The sequence below is a fragment of the Limanda limanda genome, chromosome 17 (genome assembly GCF_963576545.1).
Source record: "Limanda limanda chromosome 17, fLimLim1.1, whole genome shotgun sequence".
Classification (NCBI taxonomy): domain Eukaryota; kingdom Metazoa; phylum Chordata; class Actinopteri; order Pleuronectiformes; family Pleuronectidae; genus Limanda; species Limanda limanda.
The window spans coordinates 392,333-404,624 of record NC_083652.1 but is presented as its reverse complement, the minus strand read 5'-3'; the positions used below and the strand labels follow the sequence as shown (position 1 = coordinate 404,624).

The following is a 12,292-nucleotide window of genomic DNA, read 5'->3' as shown; positions in this document are numbered from 1 at the left end:
ACAAAGGGCTGGAGTCAATGTGCAGAAAACAGAAACGGAAACCAACTCTGATGATAAAATAGGTGAGCTGAGGAAGACAGATTTTAGTCTCCAGGAAAAGCTTATCAGAGTTCCAGTCTAAATCTGAAATCCTTCTTGTTACAGCCTTGTAACTGAGCAGGCGGGGCTCTCACACAGAGCCCCACCTCCTGGCCACACGTAACACCCCCACCCAGAGCTTGTGAATAGCCGGGGGCAAACGTGAAGACCAGGGAGGAAGGAAAAAAAAAACAACACATTCACAAGACCTAACACCGTGACAACGTGTCGGCCAGGACGTTGTCCCGCCCCTTCACATGCCGAATGACCACGTTAAAGGACTGCAGGAAGAGCGCCCAGCGCATTAACCTCTGGTTAGTGTTCCGCATCTGATTCACAAAAACTAAAGGATTGTGGTCCGTATACACAACAGTTGGCGAACTCGCGGAACCCACATAAACTTCAAAGTGGCTCAGCGCCAGGACCAAGGCCAACGCCTCCTTCTCAATAGTAGAGTACACGCGCTGGTGTTTGTTGAACTTCTTGGAGAAGTAAGAGACGGGATGTTCAACCCCGTCCCCCCCCTCCTGAAGCAGAACAGCACCCGCACCCGCATCACTGGCATCAACAGACAGTTTAAATGGACGATCAAACACAGGGGCAGACAGGACTGGGGCCGTAGTCAACAAAGCCTTAATACAGTCAAAAGCACGCTGACAGCCCTCAGTCCAGCGAAAACACACCTTCGGGCTCAACAAGTCAGTGAGGGAAGCAGCTACCGCAGAAAAGTTCTTACAAAAACTACGGTAGTAGCCCGCCATCCCCAGAAACCGGCGCAATTCCCGCCGTGAACGAGGGACAGGGAAAGAAAGAATAGCCTCCACCTTGGAGTGCACCGGCCTGACTTGGCCCCGACCAACCATTTTGCCCAAATAGGTCACTGTCGCCTGGCCAAACTCGCACTTAACAAGGTTTAAAGTAAGATTGGCGTCACGCAAACGCCCAAACACAGAATACAGCTGCTGAATGTGCTCGTCCCAGGACCCAGAATACACAACAATGTCGTCCAAATATGCCTCACAACCAGAAAGACCAGACAACACAAAATTCACCAGCCGCTGAAAAGTTGCTGGCGCATTACGCATGCCAAACGGCATCACAGTGTACTGAAGGAAAGCGTCTGGAGTCACAAAAGCAGAAATTTCTTTCGCCCGAGGAGTCAGTGGCACCTGCCAATATCCCTTTAACAGGTCAAGTTTGGTTACATACTTGGCACCGCCAACATTATCCACACAATCCTCAACTCGGGGAAGAGGATAACAATCAGGCCTAGTGACTCCATTCACTTTCCTAAAGTCTGTACAGAACCGGTCTGAACCATCAGATTTCATAGCCAGCAGACAGGGAGAACTCCAGGGACTACAGCTGGGTTCAGCAATACCGTGGCCCAACATGTAGTCCACCTGCTTCTGCAAGCGTGCACGTTTTTCTGGATTAACTCTGTAGGCATGTTGTTTAATCGGAAACGAATCTCCTACTTCAACATCATGTTGCAGCACCTGGGTCTGAGAGGGCACATCAGAGAACAGTGACATATGTGAACCAATCAAACGGACCACATCCTCACCCTGAGACGGAGGCAGATGCGAAACACAACCATCAAGATTAACCAGCAGTTCAGAGTTCTTCAAACGCCCATGAACAACAGCACTGGACAAGGCAACGACATCACCATCAAAATCCAACTCCTCAGACTCCGGCAAATCGGCACCGGACAGCGCCACAGCCGCCTCACCCTGATCAATCACTTCAGCACCGGACAGCGCCACAGCCGCCTCACCCTGATCAATCACTTCAGCACCAACACTTTGTCCCCTGGGCTGAAGCTACGGCTCTGCGCATCTTTGTCGAACCAACGCTTCATCTTGCCCTGGGCAACAACCATGCTCTGTTTAGCCAGCTCACAAGCACGATGAAGTTTTGAACGAAAATCACACACATAGTCCAGCAGATTCTGTGGTTCTGCACTACCAACCCATTTTTCATGTAGCAATTTAAGCGGACCGCGCACCGTATGGGCAAACACAAGCTCAGCAGGACTGAAACCCAGCGACTCCTGTACCACCTCACGCACAGCAAAGAGAAGCAGGTGGACACCCTCATCCCAATCCTTACCATACTCGAGGCAGTAAGTGCGCAGCATAGATTTTAGGGTCTGGTGAAACCGCTCAAGCGCACCCTGACTCTGGATGGTACGCGCTGGAATGACAATGAGAAATGTCAAGCTGCTTCACCACCTGTGCAAAAACCTTAGACATAAAATTCGACCCCTGGTCCGTCTGCACCACCCGTGGCAAACCAAACAAGGAAAAAAACTTAGTCAACGCTTTAATGACTGCAGGGGCGGTGATCCTCCGCAGAGGAATAGCCTCAGGAAAACGAGTGTTAACGCACATAATGGTCAGGAGAAACTGATGACCCGCCTTTGTACGGGGAAGAGGCCCTACACAGTCTACGATAACACGTTCGAAAGGCTCCCCTACAACAGGAATCGGATAGAGTGGAAACGGGGGAATGGTTTGATTGGGCTTACCAGAGAGTTGACAGACATGGCAGGTCCTACAGTGCTGACGCACATCGGCTTTAAGACCCCGCCAAAAAAAACAACGCAACACTCTATCATATGTCTTATTTACCCCAAGATGGCCAGCCAGAGGATTATCATGGGCCAGCTTCAAAACTTCTGGTCGAAACAGCTGTGGAACTACAACTTGCTTCACAACCCCCCAATCCTCTTGAAAACCCAAACGTGGTGGCAGCCACGCACGCATCAGCACCCCGTCCTTCAAGAAATACCTGGGAGACCCACCCCCATCATCATCATTCAAACCCACAGCCGCAAAAAGAGAAACCAGCGTGGGATCACGATGCTGTTCGATAATAAGCTGTTCACGTGACATGGACAATTTAACATCTGAACTGTCCAATATAGAAAGGGGAGATGGCGGGGGAAAAGGAACCGGGCCTGGGGAGGGAAGAGAAACCGGGTCTGGGGAAGGAAGAGAAACCGGGTCTGGGGAGGGAAGGGCTGGTAACACTGACGAACCGTCCCCAGCCATAAAACTGTCACTCAATTCTACTTCCTCATCACCGGACTCAGGCTGCAGCTGACGTTGCTTTGCTGCCATGGCACGGGTAATGGCGCAGACAGAAAACACCCCTGGGAACTTTCTCACCAACTCATCTGAACACCCAGACCGGGGAACAGCTGTTACTTCAGGATTAAGCAGGACCTTCCCCCCCGCTAAATCGTTCCCCAGGATGAAAGACACCCCCCCGACAGGAAACTCATCACTGACACCGACAATAACAGGCCCTGTAACGTGCTAGAAATTTCTAGGGCTGCGGTACTTGCTGATGAATACGTTTTGACTCATAGGGACAGTTATGATAAGCCCCATCCCGGACGAGCCCCCAAATATGTTACGGTCATTAATGTGTGTCACAATTCGTTCAGGCAAACAATTCTTAAAGTCTTCCAGCAACATCAACTCACGCAAGCCAGCGAAATCAGAAACCTTCATAGAGCGACACCAACGATCAAATAACACTCCCTTCTCATGACCAAACTCCACGTATGTCTTCTCATACGACTTCTTGAGACGACGGTACCTCTGGCGATATGCCTTGGGCACTAACTCGTAGGCCCTCAGCACCGCCCCTTTGACATGATCATAATTCAGGCTCATACCAGACTCCAAAGACGCGTAGGCATCCTGGGCCTTTCCCGTGAACACACATTGTAAAAGCAACGGCCAAAACTGCCTAGGCCACTCCAGGGTCTCAGCTACACGTTCAAACAGGGTGAAATATTTGTCAACATCTTTATCATTAAAAGACGGAACGAAACGAATGCATCTACCTATATCAAAACCACTGGCGGCAGGAGGGGGAGGAGAAGGAGGTGCATGCTGTAACTCCAGCTCCTTCAGATGCACCTGCCTCTTTGTCTCTTCCTCCAGCTTCCGCACCTCCAGGTCACCCAACAGCTCCTTCTCCCTCAGATCCAGACGGCGCAACTCAATCTGCAGCTCCAATCCCCTGAGACGAGCCGCTTCATCCACATCTGACCGTGACTCCACCCCCTTCATGACCGCTTCACTCAAAAGACCCTCTTTATACAACACAGACAGCAGCTCAGTTTTTATAGCCTGCTTCTTCATCTGCTTAGTCACCGTAACTTTAAGAAAACTGGCCAGAGAAATTAACTGCTCTTTAGTGCAAGAACAGAACTGCTCCATCGTCGGATGAGCAACAAACTCCTCAGCACTAAACGCCATGACGAGACTGGCCACACTGATCAGACCAGGGCGAGAGGAAAAAAAACAAAAAAAACAGACCGCTCACCAACCTACTCCCTCAAAAATACCACCCAAGAGGGCAAAACACAGCAGCACCAAAAGAAAACCATGGTGCACAAACGTGCCGGCCGAAAAAACACTGGCAACCACACTAGGAAGTCCAAGCCAACAAACTCTGTCAGTGACGACCAAGTCACACCACAAAATCAACTAGACACGGCACTCACAGTTGGAATCAACAGAAACACTGAAGACCCAACATGTGATCCCGGACGAGCCCCCAAATATGTTACGGACCTATAAGAAATGGCTCGTGAGGCCCGGAACACATCAAATAAACGAATCAGAAACAACTGTTGCCACTAAATAATAACAAATGTTTATTGGTTGAAACAAACAAATATTTAGAAAGGCAACAAACCAAAAGGGTTGGAGGTTCCCGGCCAAAACAAACAAAAGAGAGGGGAACACTGAGCCAGCCATCGGCCGTCGAAGTCAGTGTTCACCCCCGAACTAAGTCTGCCTAAATAACCCACTACCTAAATGAAAGAAAAAGGTTATCCGAAAACAGGACTACCGGGAACCCCCGAACCAACTACCAACATAACAAAAGCTCAAAAGGACTTCTGGCATGGGGGAAACCGGAGCCTCGGTCTCCTCACCCGTTCACCTGCATGGAAGAATAGAGAGCGAGAAAGAAATTCACAGCCTCCTTAAGTCAGCTCCAGCTGACGAGGTGATGAGTCTCACCTGAGGACTGGCTGCGTGGAGAGAGAGAGAAAGGTGGAGAGAGGCACAAACACACACACACATTCTCACACAGAGCCCCACCTCCTGGCCACACGTAACACATGCTGCAATGGTGTTGTTTAATTTTCAGTTGTCACCATACATCAGTAAGAACCAAAATGATATTTCATCCATGATCAGAGATATATTTTTTTAACAAATGGCTGCCAAATAAGTTGTAACTGTTATGGTTAACACAAAGGGCTGGAGTCAATGTGCAGAAAACAGAAACGGAAACCAACTCTGATGATAAAATAGGTGAGCTGAGGAAGACAGATTTTAGTCTCCAGGAAAAGCTTATCAGAGTTACAGTCTAAATCTGAAATCCTTCTTGTTACAGCCTTGTAACTGAGCAGGCAGGTATCCAATCAAGAGTCAACATCATAATGACATATACAGTATGTATGGATAGTCAGAAAAGCCCAGGAAAAAAACGTTGAACGGGGTAAAAAGAATTTAGAAACCTCATTCACAATCATAATCCACGATGTGGCCGCAGCCGCGGCCCTGGATCTGCGGACAATAAGGCAAAAGGACTCTGGGGAAGAACTCAAGTCAGTTTCTGGTATTGATGAGATATTCATTTCTTTGATGAGATAAGAATGGATAAGAGGAAGGAGAAGTTCAGTGTGTCATGTGTCGACATTCTAGACCTAGAGCAGCATAACTAAGAGCAGGTCTAAGACAAGCCTGAGCCAGCTCTTACAATAACCTTCATTGTGAATGAAGGTTTTAAGCCTACTCTTAAACATACAGATGGTGTCTGCCTCCCGAACTGAAAGTGGGAAATGATTCAACAGAAGCGGAGCTTGATAGCTGAAAGCTCTGGCTCCTACTCTACCTTTAGAAACTTTAGGGACAACAAGTAAGCCTCAATTCTGGGAGCGCAATGCCCTAGTTGGGTTATATGGCCTTATATGGCCAATGTGGTTACATCCACCTCCAGCTTTAACTTGGTTTATGCTTTGTTTTTCTTTTCCTCTCATATGGTAAATGTTCTGTATTTATGGAGCACTTGTTTAGTCTTGATGACCACTCAAAGCTTTACAGTACAGTTTATTGCCATCCACTCATTTATACAGTCCAACTATGTGAAGCACTCTCTCTATATGAAGAGGTTCACTATCTTGCCAAAGGACACTTCAACATGTGGAATGGGGAAGACTGGGATCAAACTGCCGACTGTCTGGTTAGAGGACGACCTCTCCTCCCCTAGGCAAAGTTCTGCCCATATGTTCACATTCTGTACCTGACCAAAAAATCAAGAGTGAAATGCAGCAAGAATAAACGTTTCTATTATGTCTACTTTTAGGTCCAACTTCAGTGATGTATTTCTAGTTACAAGCTCTGGTACTAATCAGGTTTCCTTGTGTGCCTTGATTTACAAGGATGAACTTCACTCTGCGCGACATGGATGTTTCCTGCGAAGCTTACAATTATTTCAGCCACTGTTTGTCCCAACTCCACGACCTGATGGATGGAAGATGTTGCTTCAGAGTGGAACAACTACCTTCTAACTTTGCACAGTTTTTCCTGTACGAACGCATAGAGCAACTGGTAAGAGAAACACTAACAAACATCCTAACCTTATTTTAATCTACAACTTGAATACAGATTAGCAGAGGTGTCAAAAGTATTCGCCAGAGGTGTCAAAAGTATTCACATTCATTACTTAAGTAGAAGTATAGATACTAGGGTTTAAAAATAATTCTGTAGAAGTTGAAGTATCAACTCAAGCTTTTTACTTACGTAAAAGTGTAAAAGTACTGGTTCAAAACTACTTAAAGTATAAAAGTAAAAGTAATGTAAGGGGAATTTTTTCCCCATTAAGGACAAACTCTTAAGCCGCGTCTCAGGGTCCTATAGTGCATTACCCCACCTCCTCCAAAAAAAACATTTTTCTAAAGGCCATAATGACTATAATGATGTATTATGGAGCAGAAGACATGATAACTAGTTGCCATTAAGTATTGTAATAGTGCAAAAAGTCAAACTTCAGCGGAATTTGCCGTATTAAACTTAAGTGATAGCTGGCACACAGCTGGGAAGGACTTCAGTATATCTACTGTGTCTCCTGGGAACCCCAGGTACGCATCCAACTGCTGGGTCGTTTCAAGAGGGCCGGTCTTCTTCAAGGAGGACAGAAGTCCTCTTCCTTAGATGATTGGGAGCCCTTTCATTTAACTGCTACTAAATTTTTTTAATGGACCCTAAGCACCCCCACAGGTGCTTAGGGTCTCGCACTGCGCCCCAGGGCCAGCGTGTTTCCCGAGGCCGGGGGTTGTGTGGGTTGGCACGCGAGTGCTCTCCCCCCCCTCTGTTTTTCTGTGTCCTCCACTTTGTCTGAGCCCTGTCCACGACCGTGCGGTGCCTACTTCTCCTTCTCTGCGTTTCCGACCCACCCTCCGTGTGCTGCGAGAACAGCTCTAGCTTTGCTCTCCTCCTTTTCGGAACCCTCCGGTGCGGTTGTGTGGCGGCCTCGGCCTGGCCGTCATCCCGCGTGTGCAGCGGGCACCCAACTCAAACTCTCCTCTCTCCTCCGGAATGAAAACAAGCCAAAATGAAATAGGAGTAACGAGGCTATTTTTAAAATGTAAGGAGGAGAAAGTACAGATATTTGCGGGAAAATGTAAAGAGTAGAAGTAAAAAGTCGTCTGAAAAATAAATACTCCAGTAAAGTATAAATACCCAAAATTTCTACTTAAGTAAGGTAACAAAGTATTTGTACTTCGTTACTTGACACCTCTGGTATTCGCATTCATTACTCAAGTAGAAGTATAGATACTAGGGTTTAAAATGACTTCTGTAGAAGTTGAAGTATCAATTCAAGCTTTTTACTTAAGTAAAAGTGTAAAACTACTGGTTTCAAAAAAGTAATGTAAGGGGAATTTTTTTTCCATTAAGGACAAACTCTTAAAGCCAAGTCTCAGGGGCCTTTAGTGCACTACTAGCCTGACGTTGTCATACTCATTATTCTAGTCAGAATATGAGTCTGAGACCGCTCCATTGGGCTGTGATTATGGGGCGTGTTTCAACAGAACCAGGAAACAAAATGCCTCTTCGCTCAATTGGATAGACCTACAACCAATCAGAGCAACGTAGTATGTGACGTATGTCAAGCGACGCATAGTTGTTGTCAGTTGTCTGTTTCACAAGTTTATTCACTCTCTAAATAAATCAATGGAAATGCTGCTAATGCCGCTCGTATATCCACCGGAGGCAAAGCCCCCAGGAAGCAGCTGGAGGCCAGGGCTGCTCGTGAGAGCCCCGGCCACCGGCGGCGTGAAGAAGCCCGCCAGGATCTCTCTCAGAGCCTCGCTGCCGGCCCGGGACCGGCCCGGGACCGGGACCGCGACCGGCCCGGGACCGGCCCGGGACCGAGGCTCTGAGAGAGATCCGTCCCTACCAGAAATCCACGGAGCTGCTGATCCCTACGCTGCGCTGCAGAGCCCCGCTGTCATGGCTCTGCAGGAGCCAGCGAGGAGGAGAAACGGCAGCTAATCGTTTTACACTTCCTTGTTGCTCCAACATTAACAGCGTCCCAACTTGTGTCTTTTTTGTCTCATATGTGCTGAGGAGCGTAGCGCCCCCCCCCCCCACCACCACTCTCTTTTTATTTATATGACTGCTTGTGTGGCTGCAGCATCGGGGCCAGCTTATAAATTAAACTTTTTATGAATCCCGTAGGAGGACGGCAAAAACATCTGTTCGATCTACAAATGCCTTGATCACGTTCCTCTGTTCCTCTTTCAAAATGAATGCGCTGTCGATGTCTCTGAAACAGACTTGATGGCAGCGACACATCTCAGCTCATAGATATAAACACTATATATGTTTATGTCTCAGCTCTGCAGGCAGCGCTCTCTGGTGACGTGGTTGATTACGTCACTGTAGATCATCTGTCAATCATCGTATAAAGCCCGCCCTGACGATTTGATTGGTCCGATCAGCTCCTGATCGGCCATAGTTTCTCCCCAACGGAGCGACTCCAGACCGAACTTCCCGAACAACAAATGTTGTGGGCGGGGCTAAGTTCGTCTGGCACCCAGGCTAGTGCAAAACATTTTCCTAAAGGCCATAATGTTATATTAAAATGTTATGTTGAAAATTGTGGGATGCACTAGGCTACCCGTTTCAGCTGCATATATGCCCATTGAAAATGATCACATTTTATTACAATGCAAATACATTAAAGTACCATATGTGTACTACTGAGCATTATCATGCGTTTCATGGGGCGGAAGACATGATAAGTAGTTGCCAATAAGTATTGTAATAGGGCAAAAAGTCAAACTTCAGTGGAATGTTATCAATAACCTTTATTGGAAGACACATTGAGACCTTTGGACTCAATCCTGTATGTACAACCACACTACCAGTAGGCTTTGTTCAGCCGCAAAAGCAGCAGGTTCTCAAAGTTTTTTGAGCCTATGCCTGCGGAAGGATCATAACCGGTACAGCCTGATTCGACTCTGCTCGAGCATGGCTACCAACCCCCCCCCGCATACTCTGTAGACCCAGAGGGAGGGCTGATGCTGCTGCTCTGGTAATGTGCTACTTACAATGTAGATTGTATTAAATTGGGCTTTGTATTGAAGATAGATGTGTAAACTGTAAAGTAAAATGGCAGTTGTTATACATGGTCCATGTAAAAGCTGTATTGATAATAAAATCAATTGTTGTGTAAAATGGATGGAAGTTGTGAGGCATAAACTCAAAAACACAGAACTTATTATGTTATTATGCATGAAAAAGCCGTGCTGGAAAATCATGGAAACAGACTCTTCAAAAAGAAACTTCCTGACCTTGCACTTTAAGCTGCAAGATTATTCACTGAGAAAATCTCAGTAACCAAACATAAAAAACAAGTTACATTCTCTTCTCCACTTTTAAGTGTAAAATATTTAATTTGCTAATTAATATTAATTATGTAAAGCTGCACATTCATTCTAATGATGAATCTCTGTACACATTATCTGGCGCAGCTCTGTACTTGAATGCAACCGTCCATATAAGTTGAATAAGGCCATAAATGGGCTATATCCTTGCAGCCCACTAGTACATAGTTGTGAATTGTCCAGAGAATTCACAGTGATCGGACATGTTGAAATTTCTTTCCTGCTCTACTCTGGTGTCACCCTTGGCCTAAACGTAGCAGAATCTTTCCAGTAGGAGTAAGTGCATCTCAAACAGACAATCCTGTTGTGTACTACTTTTATGATAGAGCACCTTTATCTGTTCACTTGATATATTGTTTAATTAAAATGTATGTATCAATCCTGAAATCACAAGACTACAAGTAATTCCAATTGAATATTCTGGATTTTACTCTATGCTGAGTTGCTCTATGATATGATTGTTGATCAATATAATCCCCGCTTCCCCATAAGATTGGAGGAGGGGAGCCTAAAAGAAGAACCACCTCTGATACTCGAAGAGAAAACTCTTAAGTGTGATACATTTAGAGGACCCAACTTCTAGGCACTTCGTGAAATGCTGTATTGTACTCCCACAGTACATTCCCCTTTTGCTGATTAAAGGGAAGTTCACAGAAAAATGAAAATTCAGTCATTATCTACTCACCAATAGGGATGTCGGGATTAACCGATTTTATGATAACCACAGTGTCATAACCGTAACAATTGTAAAAACTACGTAGCTAACTATAGTGTCCTGTCTCTCGCGACTCATAAAATGTCCGTGTGCGCAGTGCGGTGAAATCTTCTCCTGTGAGTCGCATGTTCTGTGTGTGTCCAGTGCGCTTGTTTGTGTGTTCCCAAGAGGGAATTGAAGTTAAAGCCTTATTTCCTCCAACGCTGGTCGAAAAACTCCATTGGAGGAGTTCACAGCAGGAGAAATACTGGTTTACTGTCGTTTTCTGACCATCTCCGGGAGGAGCGGCTGACACACACACAAACACACACACACTAAAACAAACAAACACGACCTCTCTCTCTATCTCTTCCTATTAACAATTTTAATGTAGCCGAGAGTTTAATTCATCTATTACAAGAGGTAATATTATAATAAGGACACGAAGAATGTGAACTGTCCACAAAATAAGAGTTTCAGGGGTAAACAGCATTGCAGCCAAATCCAATACGATTGAAGAAACTGGGAACTCCTTCAAACGTTAAAAAAACATAAAAATGCTAAGTGTCTGTAAGCCCCGACATTCAAATTCAAATCGAAATGGCTTCTTTTACACCATGTTTTTAGCCTAAATATCCTCTGGTAAAAACGTTCAACATTTATGTTTGCACAAAGCTATTTACCCCTGAAACTCCTAAAGTGTTTTGTGGACTCAAACACTTCACCCACCCCTCCATCGGTATATTGGTGAGTATAGTGAGTGAATTTTCAGTTTTCAGTGAACTCTCCCTTTATGATCTTTCTCAGTTGTATGGCTCCAACACTAGTTTGACTGTACTTACTTATGTTAGCTATTGTGCTATTGTAAGTACTGGCCTGTCAACTCATCCTGCAGCTCACAGATCATACACAGTCTGGATGGATCAGATTTAGATAATGAATGAAAGTTAGTGTAAGGTTTTTATTAATACACATTGTTTCATTTTCTCGCAGGAGCTGTGGAAGGTGTCTACGACTCCACTTCCATTTGATCAAGCCCAGCCTGATTGTGAGCCGTTTTTAGCTTACCCTGGGTTCACATGGGAGCAACGAAACAGTACTGAGCATACTGATCCAGCTCACGGTTGAAGTTTTAGTATGTTCAAGATAGAACCAGTAATTTTTACAAAATCAGTTTCTTATTTATTTTTCAACTTGTTCCATGTATTCATACATGATCATAATGGAAGTAATTAAACGTTGGTGATCAAATGTAATCTTGAGTTGTAGGTCTGTACACTGCCAAATATGAATTACATAAATAAATGAAATAAAAACTAAATACAAATTTACCACTCACTCAGTACATCAAAATGCATATATATTTGTCATTGTGGCTCTTTTCAGCAAACTATTGATCTTTATTATTATGATTTATTTTTGTTTGTCGCACCACGCCGGATCTAGCTAGACCGGAAGCAAACTATTGATCTTTATTATTATGATTTATTTTTGTTTGTCGCACCACGCCGGATCTAGCTAGACCGGAAGCA

At 45.3% G+C, this 12,292-nt stretch overlaps 1 protein-coding gene across 3 annotated transcripts in view; it reads left to right on the top strand.

Annotated features, from left to right (window-relative positions):
- mettl22 (methyltransferase 22, Kin17 lysine) overlaps window positions 1–12,117 on the top strand; it is a 31,805-nt gene extending 19,688 nt beyond the window's left edge. For all 3 annotated transcript variants that reach the window (XM_061090285.1, XM_061090286.1, XM_061090284.1), the window contains exons 11-12: window positions 6,557–6,725; window positions 11,754–12,117. In XM_061090285.1, the coding sequence (XP_060946268.1) occupies window positions 6,557–6,725; window positions 11,754–11,888 (304 nt within the window). In that variant the 3' untranslated portion in view covers window positions 11,889–12,117. The remainder of the gene's footprint in view (window positions 1–6,556; window positions 6,726–11,753) is intronic.
- Window positions 12,118–12,292: the final 175 nt, after the last annotated feature.